Source organism: Haliotis rubra, unplaced genomic scaffold, assembly GCF_003918875.1.
Source record: "Haliotis rubra isolate DU_JTF1 unplaced genomic scaffold, ASM391887v1 Scf179, whole genome shotgun sequence".
In the NCBI taxonomy this organism is placed as follows: domain Eukaryota; kingdom Metazoa; phylum Mollusca; class Gastropoda; order Lepetellida; family Haliotidae; genus Haliotis; species Haliotis rubra.
In genome coordinates this window covers 84,938-105,000 of record NW_025765769.1, presented here as the reverse complement: position 1 = coordinate 105,000, position 20,063 = coordinate 84,938, and the positions used below count along the sequence as shown (strand labels likewise).

General features: G+C 41.6%; 1 protein-coding gene across 1 annotated transcript in view; it reads left to right on the top strand.

Moving 5' to 3' along the window:
* The window catches only part of LOC124273258, a 37,919-nt gene extending 27,001 nt beyond the window's left edge, over positions 1-10,918 (top strand). The window contains exons 7-9 of the mRNA XM_046708472.1: positions 6,896-6,996; positions 8,049-8,584; positions 9,707-10,918. Coding sequence (XP_046564428.1) covers positions 6,896-6,996; positions 8,049-8,584; positions 9,707-9,733 — 664 coding nt within the window. The 3' untranslated portion in view covers positions 9,734-10,918. The remainder of the gene's footprint in view (positions 1-6,895; positions 6,997-8,048; positions 8,585-9,706) is intronic.
* Positions 10,919-20,063: the final 9,145 nt, after the last annotated feature.

The window sequence follows — 20,063 nt, the reverse complement described above, 5'->3', positions numbered from 1 at the left end:
TTCCAGCTATATCGTGGCGGTCTGTAATAATCGAGTCTGGACCAGACAATTCAGTGATCAACAACATGAGCATCGATCTGAGCAATTGGGAACCGATGACATGTGTCAACCAAGCCAGCGAGCCTGACCACCCGATCCCGTTAGTCGCCTCTTACGACAAGCATGGGTTACTGAAGATCAGTTCTAACCCGGACCTTCACGGGTTCAGGATCTTGTGAGCTTAGGTTCGAACTCTTAGATTCCTCCTGTTACGTGTCGAGGTTTATCAACACAGTATCAATGCTCGTTGGTTTAACCCAAGTAGTAAAGGTCTAAGACCCGCATCCTATATAGTCAAACGTTATGGATACATCTTCATTAGTTCGTGAGGGCGACGTGTCGATACAGATTCTTGTACCGTTGTCAAGAAGCTGTATCGGAACAAAGAATGTCATTGAGCAGTCATCCATCAAGTTTGACTATATTGTACTTCCCAACTTCTAAAATGCCACTCAAAAAAGTGACCTGCATCCTGTCGGGTCTTATATTTAGGTTTCACACCGTTATACAACAAGAATGTTGCTCGAGACGTCTTAAACCCAACTTACTAACTCATTAATTTTTCTTCTTTGATTCTTTACATCATGTTTTTGGGCAGTGGGTGGCCTTGTGGGTGAAGCGTTAGCACTTGACGCTGAAGGCCCGGGTTCCATTCCCCACACGTTAATATGGAAGCCAAGTTTTAGGTTCCTCTTGCCTCCCACCCCTAAATTTGATATTGCCGGAATATTGCTGCTATATTGTTCAAAACTCCCTCTCATTCAGCACAGCTTCGGTAATATCGCCAGTAACCGAAAATATCCGAGAGTGTTTGAATGTTACGGTAAAAAACGGAAAATGCCGAGAGTGTTTGAATGTTACGGTAAAAAACGGAAAATGCCGAAAAAACTGAAACAAATGTAATAGGCAAACTACTTGTTGATTCTGTTTCTACATTGCCAGAGGTCAATCTGACCTCAGTTAAATCACACCTAGAGACTAGAGTCACGTGGCATATGTCTGATCGTATCCCATCATCAGAGTATCATCTCGCTACCCTGGTTTGATTTCGACCTGGGTGGCTAATGAAAAAGCCATATTTCTTATCAGCGATCTACGATGATAATAACCAAATGGCGCCTCTACTCTGACCAGGTAATATAACACTGTATTACCTTGGGTGTGTATCTCATTAACCCATTGACACGCCGGAACTGAAGATCAGTGTCAACTCATGACGTCACAGGTCTCGCGAGAGCATGTCCATCTGCTGAGCCAATGACTAAATGGCCTTGACCAACATTTCAATGGTTTGTCGGAACAAAACATATGTTTCTCTGGTTACTGTTATGGAACATGTCTGCGCTTGAGGACAATTAATGACAGTAAACTAACATCTGACCAAAGCCTCTTCTGGGGATTGATGATATAAATATACCCTTACGGTTGTATACTGAAATTACCGAAATGCACAGGTTTTCATTAAGCGAAATGTGTGAGTTAAAAATATTTTGATATTACTGAAAAAAAGCCGATCATTTGTACTCTGAGCTGTGATTTTACTGAAATAAAATATGTTCAACAGTATACAGAGATGATAAATCACCATTAGGTTTTACTCCTAAATACGTTATTTGTTGGAAATGCTGGCTTTTGTAAATAATTGTGTTGCCAGGAAATGGTTGTGCTGTGTGTGTATGATCTGTTTGATTGGCGTTTTAGAAGTTGATGAATAATAAGAAAGGTAGAATACTTCTATGGATAACAACTTCTTTATTATACATGTATTATGAAGCGATGTTTCGGCAAGCAAGAGTCACAAGAAGTTGTCACCCTTAAAGTGTCCTACCTTCTGAGTGTGTATGGTTGAATACAGGTATAGTGTGTTTACGCCGCACTCAGCAATATTCCAGCTATATGGCGGCGGTCTGTAAATAATCGAGTCTGGACCAGACAATCCAGTGATCAACAGCATGAGCATCGATCTGCGCAATTGGGAACCGATGACATTTGTCAACCAAGTCAGCGAAACTGCGCGATCCCGTTAGTCGCCTCTTACGACAAGATAGTGTGTGCTTCACGGGTCTCTGTGTGTGTGTGTGTGCGTGTGTGTGTGTGTGTGTGTGTGTGTGTGTGTGTGTGTGTGTGTGTGTGTGTGTGTGTGTGTGTGTGTGTGTGTGTGTGTGTGTCCTAATGGTTAAAGCGTTACACCGAAGACCCCGGGGAATCGAACCCGTGTCTTTGGCGTGACGAGCGACCACTTTAACCTCGAGGGTACCCCACAGCCTGGCGTCTGACAAAGTGACAAATTTGCAGGCCGACTTGGACCAACAGGAAACCTTCTGACTTCGACTGAAACAGCAATGCTGTCAAATATAATCCAGTCTCTCAACTGGTCATCAGGATTACACTGACATCATGTTAAAAGAGGCGTAAAATTCTACATCGCACCATCTTACGTTCACAAAATACGTTTCTACAACGAATACCCTAACATGTGAAATAATTCTTTATCATCGATATCGATAAGTAGTTATTGAATAACGATATATGGTTTGATCCTCATGGTCCTCGATGTGAGTAAGGGGTTATGTATGTGGGTTCTCATATCCCGTACGGGTCTCAGATTACACAATGACGTTAATAGACAAGGCTGTCTTTATATGAATTGCAATAAAACAGCTCCAGGGGGAGCCTCTTCCACAACACGTGTAACACTGCCACCGTTATACATTAACACGGTATTCAAGAAGGTCAGAACAGAAGGGTTTACAACGACACTTAATAGGTTCGTTATATTGTACCATACGTACTTGGCGATTCAAAGCACACGACCTTGAACATGTTCTGCATAAAATTTGAGTTACGACTTTTATGTACGTTTATTGCATCAACATTTGATTAATCACGGTGTACATTACATACTCCACGTCACAGCCTTGCTCCACACAGGGTTCCTCTGGTTTAGGTTACCAATAAGCGTTATTGTAACCATGGCTTTGATTGAAAATACATGTAATATGAATATACGTTTAAGGCAAGCAAATTAGTATTTGTTACTCGGAAACGCTGCTGCATTTTATGTTTTCTTCTGCTTTTTTTAAAAATAATGTTGTTGAATTTATTATGAACTTGTTAGTTTGTTGTTTAACGCCGCACGCCCCAATATTCCGGCTAATGGCGGCGGTCTAACGATGATACCGTCATCTAAATGACTACATATTGGCCCATCTGTCAATTTTCTGTTAAAACCAACTCAGCGAGTATGACATCCCATTAGTCGCCTCTTACGACAAACATGGGTTACTAGGGTTTGATGAAGGCTGAAAAATATGCACACAGGACAGAGGCGGATCCAGGAATTTTAAAAGGGGTGGGGTGGGGTGGAGTGTTCGAACCCGCTGAACCCCTCCTCGGCTCCGCCAATGCAAAACATTCAATGTGGTCTTAAGTCATTTTCAGAGAGAGAGAGAGAGAGAAGCCCTCTCGATCCGCCAATGCAGGAAATGGTTCTTCAATTGTGATGTATTTTATTCGGGTGACATAGTTGTGTTCAGGACCTGAGCTTTCGGCGACTGTTTGAAGACCATCAACGTTTTCAAAACATTTGTAATGTTTCCTTAAGAAATGTTCAAGTGTAAAATGTTTTGGCCGGCACTTTGCGTATATATGTTCGGTTATTGCAGAATCTCTTTCAAACAGCTGATCTGTTTTCGTGAACCCCGAAGAAAGGGTATTATTCGGGAACTTTCTGTTGTTATTGTTTAAACGCGAACCCTCGTCCTCCGCCCTAGTTTGTATCATCTTTCTGTTGAGTTAAAAAAGCTGAGAATATTCCGTGACCAACTCGCATTTTATGGATCATGTTTTACCTGTTACGGAAAGGAACGATTGATAACGAATATTACGGAATATGTCGAATGTTGAAAGAAGGTAGATGAAGTGAACCGTGTCAAACATGGTATTTAGCAAGCCCATGTGGTACAGTCTTTCCACTCGTAGTAGTAGTAGTAGTAGTAGTAGTAGTAGTAGCAGCAGTAATAGTAGTGGTGGTGGTGGTGGTGGTGAGTGTGTGAGTGAGTTTCACGCAGCTTTTAGCAATATTCCAGCAATATCATTGGTACACCATTGTACCAAAGTGGGGAATCGAACTCGGGTCCTCGGCGTGACGAGCGAACGCTTTCACCACTAGGCCCCAATAGTAGTAGCAGCAGCAATAGCAGAAGTAGTAGTAGTAGCAGCAGTAGCAGCAGTAGCAGCAGCAGTATAGTAGTAGTAGTGGAAGTAGAAAGTAGTCATGGTAGAAGTGGTGACTGTAGAAGTAGTGGTGGCAGATCGGTGTGTATACGTTATCATTCTCAGCTCCCTCAGGAGAACACACTGTCCGGGTCTCTTAACGACAACGAGTTCAGTTGATGCCGTCGTTGTCGTGATAATCAAGATCCAGATCAAACATCTACAAGTTTACCTGTGGCAACAGACATACGTTTAATTAGTCGATCACGAACAGTTGGTATCCAAGCCCCATCGTTAATCTAAATCCAGATAAAATCTCTCATCTACACACCTGTCAGACAAGCACGTGATTAGAGGACCTTGATCACGAACATCCGGTAAACATAATGCCCTGGCGTTCCGGCATCGTTATCTGAAACAAAACCTAACCTACCACTCCAACAGTTGCCCCCGACCCCTAACCAAACTTCACAGCCAACCCACGCAATCATATGTTTAATTAATCCCACCCATACAAGCCCTTCCTAAACTCCACCAATGCCTTAATCCCACTGCACTAATTCTTCCAAAACCTAATCTCCAACCCTGAACTAACCCAAATTCCACCCAAACCTTACCCATCCTTAACTCTACCCAAGCACCACTCTCATCCCAACCTAAACACTACCCAAACCACACCCACACCCAAACAGGCACTTTCACCGACACCCACAGGAAAAACCCACATTAAGACCCAAATCTCACACCAAAACCACACCCTCACAGGCATCCACACCCACACCAAACCCACATCCACACCCTACCCTACCCTACTCTAATTCCACCAAAGCCCCACCAATATCCTCCCATCTCATGTCAGGGGCGGATATAGCTTTTTGAGAAAGGGGTGGGGGTGGGGTGGGGGTGGTGGTACACTATTGAGAAAAGGGAGGTGCACACTTCATTTTCACCCGAGTTTCAATGGTGATTTAAGAAACTTTCAGTACAAAAAGGCACCTGCAAACACCCCCCACCCCCACCCCCTCTGGATCCGCCTATGCATGTTAAATTCAACAACAACGTTCTGTTGAATCTCGGGTATCTCGAAGCTTGCCTTTAGGTCTTGGCAGGCTCAACTTAGGACGACTGTTCGATGTCGTCGCACATGATCGATCCTGATCATATCTCGATACCTTCTTATCGACTTCCATCTCAACAAAGCAATTTGAACTGCATGGGAAAGCGGTAGGACTTGACCTTGAAATGATTCATTCAGTAGGGTCCGGGCTATGTTTGGTTTGTAAACACAATTAAACCAATTCTCCCCTCCCACGGGCGTTGCTGATTACCCCGGGGAGTACGAACACCACGAACACCAAGGGATACCAATATCGCTGAGAATAGCTAATGTGCTTGCTGCACACGTTGTTAATTAGACAAACAATGACACCTCTTGTCGAACAACCTCACAATCGGCAAAGATACGGTATGTTGGCCCAGTGGAAGTCGTCACTGTCTGTTGTGCAGAGTTGCTTCCCTTTGATCGCTGTTCGAAGCCCTGATTTGCCTTGGTTTTGCTTCATGGTTTGAAAGCACCACGTCATGTTCGTGTGTTGTGAACGTCCAAGATCTGAAAGGCTTCGGGCTTTACTCCCAAATCAAGGTGTCATGTGAGATAACCACGTTTCAAAGCGGCGTTAAACCGAACTCACTCACTCACCCATCAAATCATCAATGACGTGTTGTTGGCTGAATCCAGTTGCCTGAATTCCGTAGACTTACTTGTGAAGAACACATGACTGACCCACATTAGTGTTATATCTACATCTTACGGTTTACAGATAAGGTTGTATATAACATATGCATAATTTACCCACACATAGTTATATATAACCTATTAAGATTAATAAACAAAATAAAATATATGTGTGACTCTCAGAAATAGTATCATTGATATAGAATTACAAATGATCCGTGCAAAATATAAATATTTCTATCGTATTTTGTAATGAGCAATTTCAGTTATTGGAACATGTAAAATCGATATCTTTCTAAATTCAGGCGATGAGATAACAAATCCCCTGACAAGAACCTGAAACCACCCTCCATGCATCTATCAATTATAATAAATATAATGTCTGCCGTTGACCTTGACAGCTGTCAGAGGCCAACTAAGGGGAGGTAACCTTGGTTATTTTTAGACTTCGTTTCCACGTTGGAAATTCCGAGCACATTGATATCAGGTCGATATAGTTCTAAAAGTACAAACAGGAGTGATTAGTACTCACTTTCCTAAACTAACATAAACGGTCCACAGCTTGGGAGCTGCTTTTGAAAATAGACCCAACCCATGCACATCTGAGAAGTGCACTTAGTGGATATATAAAAATCTGTATATTAATGAAACACTTTCTTGTAAGAAGTGTCTGTGAGGGAAAAAAGTCTCTGGAATCCGATGCGTTTTAAAAAAATATATATTATTCTAAACGTCCACGACACGTGTCACGTTAAAACAAAACATATAAACACATTTGAGCAATTTGACAAGAGATGCATTCAAAACTCAAAATTCAATAAGTCGCATAACCCCAAATCGTCATCGCCAAAGACCTTATATTATCTAGAGATTAAATGTCGTCATTATTATATTGATCGTTTTCAGCAAGAAGAATGTGTCGGTGTCCCCTCACGAAATGTTACGCAAGAGGAAGAACGAACACAAGGCCCATCAGATCTGCCTCCTGGGGGAGAATGAGCATCTAGGTAGGTTCACAGAATCCTTCCAGCTCAGCACTGTCATCGTCCTCAGTTACCCATGTCTGTCAGGATAGGATGCACCTCTCGCGGGGTCTCCCGCAGAACAGGCCTCCAGTACATCTTGCCTGTCTCTCTCGGGGGAACAGGCATCCAGTACATCTTGCCCGTCTCTCTAGGGGAACATTTTACCCCAGTACATCTTGCCCGTCTCTCGGGGGGAACATTTTACCCCAGTACATCTTGCCCGTCTCTCGGGGGGAACATTTTACCCCAGTACATCTTGCCCGTCTCTCGGGGGAACATTTTACCCCAGTACACCTTGCCCGTCTCTCGGGGGGAACAGTTTACCCCAGTACATCTTGCCCGTCTCTCGGGGAACATTTTACCCCAGTACATCTTGCCCGTCTCTCGGGGTGAACATTTTACCCCAGTACACCTTGCCCGTCTCTCGGGGGGAACAGTTTACCCTAGTACATCTTGCCCGTCTCTCGGGGGGAATATTTTACCCCAGTACATCTTGCCAGTCTCTCGGGGGGGAACATTTTACCCCAGTACACCTTGCCCGTCTCCTCGGGGGAACATTTTACCCCAGTACACCTTGCCCGTCTCTCGGGGGAACATTTTACCCCAGTACATCTTGCCCGTCTCTCGGGGGGAACATTTTACCCCAGTACACCTTGCCCGTCTCTCGGGGAACATTTTACCCCAGTACACCTTGCCCGTCTCTACATCTTGCCCGTACATCTTGCCCGTCTCTCGGGGGAACATTGCCCCAGTACACCTTGCCCGTCTCTCGGGGGGAACATTGCCCCAGTACATCTTGCCCAACTACCTTTGTGGAATAGGTCCCCATGGAAATACTGACTCTACGTATGACAAATGTGACCTTGGTGACAGTGTGACCCTCAACGGCTTGGTACGGTGCTCACGCTGTCAACCACTGTTCTCTGACCAGACTCAATATATCTCGAATATAGTTCTGAAAACAGTTCACCACATTTTGCTGTTAACATCGTACCTATCAACAAATGTAAAGCACACACACATGCATTTTCCAGGTGCTCTGGAGATGGTTCTTGGTCTAGAGAGTTACATTGAAACCGCCACGACAACGGCTGCCTGCGACCTGCTCGTTCTGCGCAGAGGTCAGTACGACCGGATGTTCAAGCGGAAGTACGCCACCCAGTCTGTCGTAAAGCTGAAGGAAGACTTGGCAACACGTCTGTGCCTCTACATTCACCAAACAACATCCGGGAACTGTGCCTTCCTCAAATTCCTAAATATGAAACTTGAAGATCAGCGACTCCTGAAGACGCTAAAGGAAACGAAAAGCAGAAATGCTTTCAAAGGAAAACGTCGACTACAGCAGGAACACACTGTCGAACCAACCGACTGTCAAGAGGATGAATGGACTCTCATTCTGAAGCGGCTGCACATGCGCCTTGACACCACGGTGTCACTTCCGGCAGCCAGTGCCACGGAGCAGGTGATTTCAAAGATGGAAGGGAGGCTGAAAGGGTGGGTCGAGAGGAGCAAGCTACATCTACCAGCTTTGGCGAATGGCAAAACGATGGATCTACTTCCGGATCAAATGGTGAGTTTGAAAAAAGGTTATTGGAAAGGTATTTGCCCTCCGTCGGTTCCATCGACACGAATGGCGCAGTCATCTAGGTACCACGAATCGAAAAGGCTTTGATGGTTTGTTCGAATCTCAGATTGACAGAGGTATCTTTGTTTTATAGCACCATATGGTGCTAGAAGGTTTGGTTTGTTGTTTTACGCCGCACTCAGCAATATTCGAGCTATATGGTGGGGGCTGTAATTAATCAAGTCTGGACCAGACAATCAACAGCATGAGTATCAATCTATGCAACTGGGATACGATGACATGTGTCAACCAAGTCAGCGAGTCTGACTACCCTATCCGGTTAGTCACCTCTTACGACAAGCATGGGTTGCTGAAGACCAATTCTAACCCGGATCTTCACGGGTCAGCTAGGGTAGTGAGATAGCCTATTAACCTTGTGGTCAAAGCGTTCGCTCGTCAAGCCGAAGGCCCGTATTCGATTCAAAGCATTGCCCCTGGCGTGCTGTTGTGATCATTGTTGATGCCGGATTAAAACCATCCTCCCTAAGATCAGTAGAAAAAGTCATATTGCATGGAACATTTTTCACATTTCGTGATATGCAAATATTAATGAATCGTTATTATACTGTTATGGAGTGAGTGAGTGAGTTAAAATTTATCGTCACATCGGCAATATTTCAGCTATATCGTGACGAGAACAATTAATTGGTACACATAGTAAGTAAAAGTAAATTATAAAAGCCTGCCTACGAAGGACAGTAAAATAACTAGATTATCACAGAGAATAATTTAAAACTAGTAATTAAATCTAAAACAGTTTAACTATAGTTGACAATACAATATAAAACCGGGCTATAGATTGCCAACAACTGAAGGTAGATCACCATACTAGGGACCATGGGGACTTACAGTACTTTTGCTTCCTGCATGGACCCTAGCTGGAGTTACACCATCCCTCAGCTATTAGCAATTTTGGATATTCAAGCCACAAATTAAAAGAACATATATTCTACGATTAAAATAACAGTAGATTTAAATTTACATTGAATGCTTTGGGACTTACGTACCCTCTCAGGGGACAATACTGTTATGGGAGTATTCATTATAATAAGCTGTCTTTCGTTTCAGAAATTACTTGACCAGGCTCTATCATGAGGACGGCGCTGATTAGCTACAGCATCAGCTTGTGATGGATACAGGTTCATCAGTATACCATGTTGTTACTTGTACAGTCCAGACTGTGCCAATGTCCACAGATGCCGGGCACATGCCCAGCCCACTGATATGCGCTAAAGAACATAACCATTGACTTCATTCTGTGTGTTGTGTTTCGTCCATCATTTCAGGACGTTCTTGATGAGAACACAGCCTTGTATTAACGAATTCCACTGTACAGGAATCCGATTTTATAAATACCCGATTTTGCGTCAAAGATTGACTGGTCTTCTGCCCCTGTGTAGCCAGCGAGGAAGGAGGACAGGAGACCAGTCTAACGTCCTAGATTGCCACCGTCACATGTACAACTCTATATACGTTCACGGTCAAACACTTGCGAACGGGACTTGACTGAATAACCGTCTGTGAACACATTTTAACCCATGTTCATTAGTCTTCAACTGGGTTTTTGACGTTATGGCGTCGGGTAAATCAGAAACTCAAACCGGTACCGGTTACGAAAGTGGATTTACAAGTCAGGACTTGGTTGCCAAGAAATCTGTTCCATGGAAGGACGACCATAGTGCCAGTTTCAGCACAAATCTCCCATAGCCAAGCCAGTGATATTGACATTTTGTCTTGCTAAGTATATTTGTATATAGTGTGTACTGGTGTTAAACACCACCAGAAAACAGGTCAATGCACTGTATTGTGAACGCGAATTTCTGTGCTGTGTTAATAGGTGCGTTCATTCTGGGAGAGTGATTCTGATCCTAGATTGTAGGATTAATGGCATTAGTGCATTGAGAAACGTCAAAACAATTTCAGTAGCGTCGGGCGAGATCGTCATCACAGAGGCATAGAGAGGCTAGTTATGTAGGGTTTTATGTATTTATTTGTATCTGATATAACGAGACATGACATGTATTGTAAATGTATTCAACAGAAGTGAGTTTGGTTTAACGCCGTTTCGAGCGCCTTAAAATCAGAGGTTTGTCCTGGCTGACGCTACATTAAGATCTGTCGCCTCAGAACAATGTTGTATGGACTTTGACCAATGACATGACTAGGAGGAAGTCGACAATTAGCCAATCAGAAAGCAGCTTTGTCATGGGTTATTTCAAGCTGACTACCCTTTGAAAATATCGATAATATGAAAACAGAACCAAAGAAAATGTTGGAATATTTACAAGGCACAGGTTCGGAATGCTTTGCGGTGGCCTTTCCGAGGTTACATGACCAAAAATCACAATCGGACTTTCACTTCCGCTGCCTATTAACGACGCTCTGATTGGCCAGATGAGAGGTCGTTCTAACGTAACCTCTGTGGAGCGGTAGCGAACGCTAATTTCTTATTTTAAAACAATTGAAAGTGGCTTAAACATTATTTAAGTTACACGATGACTTGTCAGCCATATGTGGTAGAAAAGCCAGCAAACAAAGTCTGGACCCAGACTGAAACACCGATCAGAGTCAGGACCCAGGACACGATGACCTATCAGACTGACCATCAGGACCCAGGACACGATGACCGATCAGACTGACCATCAGGACCCAGGACACGATGACCGATCAGACTGACCATCAGGACCCAGGACACGATGACCGATCAGACTGACCATCAGGACCCAGGACACGATGACCGATCAGACTGACCATCAGGACCCAGGACACGATGACCGATCAGACTGACCATCAGGACCCAGGACACGATGACCGATCAGACTGACCATCAGGACCCAGGACACGATGACCGATCAGACTGACCATCAATGCTGGAGAACTATTGTAACAGGAATCAGTTCAACAGGACTGTTTGAAACGTACCTTACAGCACAGTACATAGACGTAAAATGTTTTTGGGCCATTGGACATATCACCAGCTTGTGAATGCGTCTGAACTTGATATATTCTCTGGGTATTGCTAGCATGAGCATCGAACAGACCATCGGGGTGGGATAATCACCATCCACTCACCCACTGCGCTGGGCACTTACAACTGTGGAATATACTAAGTCTTTTCATTTTGGTGATCTTCAGTAAATGACAGTTTGTGTAAGAAATATGATATAGCTTCACGTATATTTCCTCAGTAATCATTGTATGGGGAAGGTTTCCTCGTCACTTCCTGCATCATCACAGCAATCGCATGACAATAAATTTGAAAATATCACTCGACACTCGGGTAAACAAACACGTCATCCACTGTGCCAACTCGCACCAAAGACATGAATGCAATGTCTGTCCTCACATCGCACAATATTTCCAGCGTTCCTTAGATAACCGAGTCTGAACCAGGCTTGCCAGGGATGTTTAGTAACATTGCCACACTGTCCGGCACAGCACGCCACGCCATCTGCCAAGTCACCGATGACGTCGCCACTAAGGACAAAGGTCCCGATCCACAAAGCGTTCGTAGCGCTACGACATTCGTTAGCCTTTGATTAACTATATAGTTACAACAGGTCGTAACGTTACGAACTCTTTGTTGATCGCCAGCATTCTGGGAAGTATTCTAACCTGGAATTCCTACCGGGGTGTCATGCCGCCATCCTTTAGTGTAGAATGTACTATAGTGGACCAGGTATGGTCGCAGCTCCATTCAGCTTTGATTCTCCTGTGAATACCATTATTCATGTAATATATTTATATATATTTATTGCTTGTGATGATTCCCTGTGTCAAACCTATATGTCAGTGTCTTGAATTATAAACATAATCAACGTCAATAGCGTCTGTTTTATTTAGGGGTGGGCGGCTCACCAAGCTGTCTAAGGTGTCGCTGTGCTGAGATCGACTCCTGATTTTTCTCTCTGTTTTTATCAGCATAATATAAATGTTTGTCTGTTGTTTAACGCTGCGTTCAGCAGTGTCCCGGCTACATAATCATGTCTGGACCAGACAATCCAGTGATCAACAGCATGATCATCGATATACGCAATTGGGACGTGTTAACCAAGTCAGCGAGCCTGACCACTCGATCCCGTTAGTCGCCTCTCACGACAAGCATGGGTTGCTAAAAATAAATTCTAATTCGGATCTTCATGGGTCACCTGTGTTTGTACGTTTCACCAAACATGTTAACAGATCTTAGGAAAAATAACACAATCAACAAACTCAAGAGTATTCAAATTTTATCACTTGGTCAAATCCATGGAATGTCACCCAACCTGCTGGAGGCCTTCACTGGATTCATCACTGTGCAACATCAGGGACTACTTTTCTAAAAATGTCTACCATACTACTTTCCTAACTAACATTGTCAACCATACTACTTTCCTAACATTGTCAACCATACTTCTTTCCTAACACTGTCTACCATAGTACTTTCCTAACACTGTCAACCATACTTCTTTCCTAACACTGTCTACCATAGTACTTTCCTAACACTGTCAACCATACTACTTTCCTAACACTCTGTACCATGCTACTTTCCTATCATGGAGTAATAATTCATACAAAAATTCATTATTAATTATTACTACTACTAGCAATATATTATTATTCCGATATTAGGAAAATATAAATATAGAATATTAGTTTCATCATAATCAGTAATAGGTTAGAGAAAGACTCCAGTCAAAAGTAATAAAAACCCATCTCACAGACATACTATTGAAAAAGGTCTAATTTATGTCTACATAGTTTACTTTCCTAATACTGTCAACCATACTACTACTTTCCTAAAACTGTCAACCATACTACTACTTTCCTAACAACGACAACCATACTACTTTCCTAACACTGTGAACCATTGCAATTTCCAAACAGATATTAAATTAAGATTGAACACTTTCCTTACACACTTCAAACAGTAATGGAAATGTCAACAATTCATAATACAGTTTGACATATTTCAAATCCAAGTCTCTACAGGTGGAATTATTTTTATTTTTATTTTTATTAGTAGTAGTAGTAGTAGTAGTAGTAATAAGGGCTGGCTAAAATGATCGATAGTCAGAAATATCGCTCATATGAAATTATCTTAATGATAATTAATATGCAAATTGTGTTAATATCCTACATTAATTTTATTCATGGACTGCTTCTAAATTATGTTCAGGACGCTGTTTGTTAATAATCAATACAAGAACATGTCCAAGATCACCAGTGATGTGAAATATATTCATTTTTGTTAGACAGTTTTGGCAATTTTGCTCAAAGTTACCTTGCCAATATTTAATGATAATCGACTGATATTTTGTTAACAATTATCGATCTCTATAGATAGCCAGCCCTAGTAGTAGTTGTAGTAGTAGCAACAGTAGCAACAGTAGTAGTAGTAGTAGTAGTAGTAGTAGTAGTAGTAGTAGAAGTTGTAGTTGTAGCAGCAGTAGTACTATTACTACATATAATAATAAATTCCAGTAGTTCATAATCCCTGATGTTGGACTTAATGAATCTCATCTGTACACAACAAGCTCACTACATTCTACAATATATCTCAATATATAAATCTCCAACACAACAAGCTTGCTAACTTCTACAATATATCTCTAACAGAATAAACAATTACAAAAGCCAATCAAAATCGTTCTGGCAAAAACAGCTGATGAATCACATGTTATGCAACAATGACAAAGTTTTAAATGGAAGAGGTCTCAAGCCATCAGCTTTGAGAGCTTTAAAGACAGAAGGAAATGAACAGTTTGACCAAAAAGTCACAAAGAGTTACTTCCCTTACATTTACCAACGTGAAATGTAGACGGTAAAGTAACATCATGTAATATTATGTGAGCTGGTGTATAGAGTAGCCAAGGCAAAACATTAAACCAAGAATACAACATTTGATGAGGCATTTCAGGAGTCAGTTACAGTGACAATGTATTTGTGTATATTTCCCATCAGACAGTTATAAATCACAGGAAATTGTAACACGTTAAATTTGGGGTCACACTTTCTCAGTAAAGTACAGATTCTAGTACTTTTGTTGGGTTCAGTCCCACCTGGGATTCGAACCCACACCCTCAGAACCATGCATCTAATCGCCAGCACACAAAGACAGCTGTCTAACCCACTCAGCCATCGCTCTTTCACTGAACGCCAACATGAGCAATCCCAAATATACCACGTGCTACATTTGACCACTTTCTAAACGGCATGTGTGTTTACAGGAAATTAACAAATATTTCAAGACAAATTAGAGAATCTGATAGCCCGGATTACTGAAGAAGAAGGTTCTGTCACATGTAACACTCCAGTTTAGCGCAATCTCCATGCCACAAAGCAAGCAGCACCCAATGATCCCTCATGCAAGGACTCGAACTTGGACACAAAACTACCCACCATCAACTCATCAACAGATGAGACTTAATCCCTCAAGCAGTGTTCACAGTAAAACATGAGCTATACACCTGTGAGTCCTCTCAACCCCTCCTCGTATTATGCACGATTCAAAGCAATAAACTCAAAAGGAAAAAGACTAGGGAAACCTGAATATAGAGTAATGTATAGATCTGGACAGTGGAGCACCAACATCACACAATTATATGATGTATTATATCTACTCCCTATTATGTTTTGTTATTGGTTTGATCCAAACTACCTTCGGTAGGGTTTGGCACTAAACGGCTTACAGAGAATTTATGCATATCACTTCACAACTGAAAACCAAGAAAGAATCAAGTAAGTGAACTACAGTGAGTGAGTGAGTTAGTTTAGTTTTACGATGCCTTTAGCAATATTCCAGCAATATCATGGTGGGGAGCAACAGAAATGGGTTTCACACATTGTACCCATGCAGGGAGTAGAACTCAGGTCTTCGGCAGGACAAGCCAATGCTTTAACCACTAGGCTACCCCACTGCCCCCCAGATAAAGACATAATACACAGGATAATCAAGTTGGTTTAAGGATAGCCAAAAGATGGGTAAAGATTCGAGACTTTAGGTTTTGAAGGTCTGTAAAATGTCTAATCTCCAATTGGGAGACATTGTGACTATCTAATCCACATTTAATTTGCTTCTTGGAAGTAAGGATAACAGTGTTGAGGACAAATGGTCACAAAAATAATGTAGAATCAATAATATATGATGAAATACTATGTTAATGAGGAAGTTTAATCACGCATCGTTGGACAGAATTGGTTTGACACAATAGAGTGCAACACAATTGTGTCAAAATACACGTCAAATTATGACAGACACATTAGTGTGTGACATAATGGGATAAGGACACCTGACAGAAACATAAGGGGGACAGACACTTGACTCTGTGACACAATGTGGCAAGACACTGATTGTGTTCCACACTGACAGACACTTAATTGTGATACACAATGGAGCATGACACTTGATGGTGTTACCATAGTAACAGACAGGTCTTTCTGTAACACAATGTAGCGTGACACTTGATGGTGTTACCATAGTAACAGACAGGTCTTTCTGTAACACAATGTAGCATGACACTTGATGGTGTTACCATAGTAACAGACAGGTCTTTCTGTAACACAATGTAGCATGACACTTGATGGTGTTACCATAGTAACAGACAGGTCTTTCTGTAACACAATGTAGCGTGACACTTGATTGTGTTACCATAGTAACAGACAGGTCTTTCTATAACGCAATGTAGCGTGACACTTGATGGTGTTACCATAGTAACAGACAGGTCTTTCTGTAACACAATGTAGCATGACACTTGATGGTGTTACCATAGTAACAGACAGGTCTTTCTGTAACACAATGTAGCATGACACTTGATGGTGTTACCATAGTAACAGACAGGTCTTTCTGTAACACAATGTAGCGTGACACTTGATTGTGTTACCATAGTAACAGACAGGTCTTTCTGTAACACAATGTAGCATGACACTTGATGGTGTTACCATAGTAACAGACAGGTCTTTCTGTAACACAATGTAGCGTGACACTTGATTGTGTTACCATAGTAACAGACAGGTCTTTCTGTAACACAATGTAGCGTGACACTTGATGGTGTTACCATAGTAACAGACAGGTCTTTCTGTAACACAATGTAGCATGACACTTGATGGTGTTACACAATAGTGATTGACACTTATTGGGTTACAATACTGACAGAAAATATGAGTGTAACACAATGGTGAGACTTGTGATAGTGCAACACAAAGGAGCATGATACTTGAATGTGTAACACAATGGTGAGATCTGTGAGTGTATGACACAACAGTATACAATATATGTACAAGCAAGCATAAGCATATGGTACAACATAAGGAAAACATCTCAACAATGAGCACTATAGGTACAAATATACAAAATATTGCACAAATTTTACACAAAATAGATGTCCATCAAATCGAACAGTCAAAAATGTGAGCTGCTAATTTGCAGACAAAACAACAATCACTTAAAGTCTGATCATTCTGCAACAAGTGGGTTTGTCATGGAAAACAAATCTCAGTCAGTTATACCGAGGATAAATCGTGAAACAAGTATTGACTGTCAAACCATTCCTTACCTTGAAAACAAAGAAATGTGTTTGAAATCACCTGTTTCTAAAACTACTCCAAAAGGTCATTCTGGGATGCATCCAGGTTTTCACAAAACTGATTTCAGAAACTGGGTCAACATCTATCATAATAAGGGCCACCATGTTTCATGATTGTTAACACATGTATGATCTGCCTGTTTGAGCACCCCTAGATTGTAAATTAAGCAAAAGAACTGTACTGTCTTGGTCATTAATCACGCTCTCTATGAAATCCAAGAAACTAATTGGAACGTTTGACTTCGACCATAGATACCCTTGGATTACAATGATAAGTGTTGATAATTGTTTTCGTTCAAGATTTACTCCCAGAGTATGAGTGAGTGAGTTAAATTTTATGCAGCTTTTAGCAATATTCGAGCAATATCACTCAACGGAAACCAAACCCAAAATTCGGTTTAACACATTGTACCCATGTCGGGGAATCAAACCTGGGCCTTTGGCATGATGGGCAAACGCCTGAACCACTAGGCTATGCTATGATCAGGAAAAAAAACTAAATAAAATAACCCATGGCAAAACTGATGTGGCAAAATTGATTCACAGCCAACCATGACTAGAATATGTTCAAACCTTTGGTATTACATATATCACTAGACACCATGGGTCCATCTTTATCTACAGACCAGTAACACCATGTTCCCTATCTTTTGATTACTGGGTACATCAAATCTACCATTCTTCCTATAACACTCACCCCAAGCATTAAAAAACAGGACCCTGGTGCAAAAAACGACATTTGTAAGTCTGATCAACTATGGAGTTACGACAGTAACTGGGACCCAGGCATGTAATTGGAGAATGACTTTGAAACATTGTAATAGGATTTAATTAAAAATGATAATTCTGACTTGAGACAGAAATATCACAAGCCACATTATGACCCTTTTTGGGGGGACTTGTGTGAGCATGAGGGTGTGTGTTGGAGACCAATCATTTTGGGCAAATAAACATTTATTGTGCGACTGGTGTGTATAAGGTGTGCATTGGACAAGTTACCTCCCTTTCTTCAATGGAAACAATAGACAATTCGAAAGTGTTCAAATAAAGATGCCTCATTTCCTGTTTAACTAGAGTGAGTGAATTGTGGGTAATATTCTGGCAACATCCGGCAAGGGATAGCTGAATGAGGCTTGTCCCCATTTTATATAAGCTTTGTAGTACAAAATATACAAAATATTCTAACCTAATTCACGAAAATATGAATTTTGAACTTTAAGAAATATTATTTATGTTATTTACATGTTTGTAAAACCACAAAACCAAATCATACAAAATATACAAACTCAAGTATCAAATTAGTGAAAATTGTACAAAACTGTCAGATTTAATGCCGTAAAAAATAAATCACAGTCAACAATGAATTCAGTGCATGGGAACCATATTTGAATATCAGCTCAGAAAAATATGTACACACACAAGCACCTGAAACCTTTAAAATCCGCATCCTGCTGTTATCCATGCCACGGCCAGCAGGCCTCTCACTGAAAGTCCACTACAACAAGGGGCATACAAGTATTCAAGGAGGATATTGACATTCTTCAGAGAGACAGACATCAACCAACTTGTCGGCAAAAGATGGATAAAACTTATCAGTGTTCGACATAGCTGTCTGCCAGAATGCCAGAGACTACTACTACATGGCAATTATGACATAAGATGTCAATATAAACTGTCATGGTGTGATGTACCCGCTATGTGAATCAATGTACCCAAAGTCATCAGGAAACATAGGTCACACACAGGGCACATAACATTTTGCCCTGATGGATCAGATAACAACAAATCTCTCTTACATTCATTCAGGTCCATAACATACGTACTTTCTCTGACACTTAGCAGAGATAATATACAAACCTGCCAACACCGGCACCTGTCAAATCCGGCACACTGTCAAAACCGGCATAAAATTTTGGTACCACCATTTTACAACGACATTAAGATCATTAAAACATTGTCTAATCCGGCACCTGTCTATTCCGTATTCTGGTACAACTTTCCAGTCCCAACAAGCAATTTTTACTGTTATTAAAACTGTTTAAACTGTAATGGGTATGAGCAGTCCAATCAAGGACCCATAATGCAATTCGTTGGTTCACATTACTAATCAACTCGCTGTGCTCATGTGCAGAGCGTGTGAAAAATATCCACTGGCCTGTTTCCGGTTTGGTCGTATGTTTACTGATAGTGTAAATAAACTCTAAATATACGATGTTATGAAAATTATTTACGTTGTGACAACTGTTCATAGCTGAGTACATACTTCCATTTACCTCTGCTTTTCAATAATTGATGTCCTATTTTGGTTGCAATTCCATCAGAGATGTGTTTGTTTAATTGTGAGAAGGGGATGTGCGGGAAGGACGGTGGTGAGTCGAAAAATTAATGTGAAACCAACGAATACACTAATTAATAATCTTGGCACGCTAGATAATCAGGAAGTAGTGATTGTGCGGTGAGTCAAATGCTCTAAGCCGGCATGGGCATGAGTAGTCCAATCAAGGTCCCTTAATCCAATACACACTTCTCGGCACGCTAGACCGAGAGACTGACGACTGTAAATGGCAGCCATGTTGGAAAATGATCATCACTGTCTAATCCGGCACCCTGTCTCAACCAGCATTTTATTTCGGTCCCGTGGGGTGCTGGTTTAGACAGGTTTCACTGTAGATGCCTTCGATGTGTTCTGGTTGATACCAGCACAACATGAAACTTGTGAGTCGGCAACATGGAAGCTATCTGTCTGCTCCGTAGAAAGTCAGAGGCTAGTATTTTCAAGAATGGTAAATAACATCTTGTTTTCTGAGCCTCATGCTCCCCAGTCAGCAGTAATTCATCTCTGTATAACACAAGGCCCATCA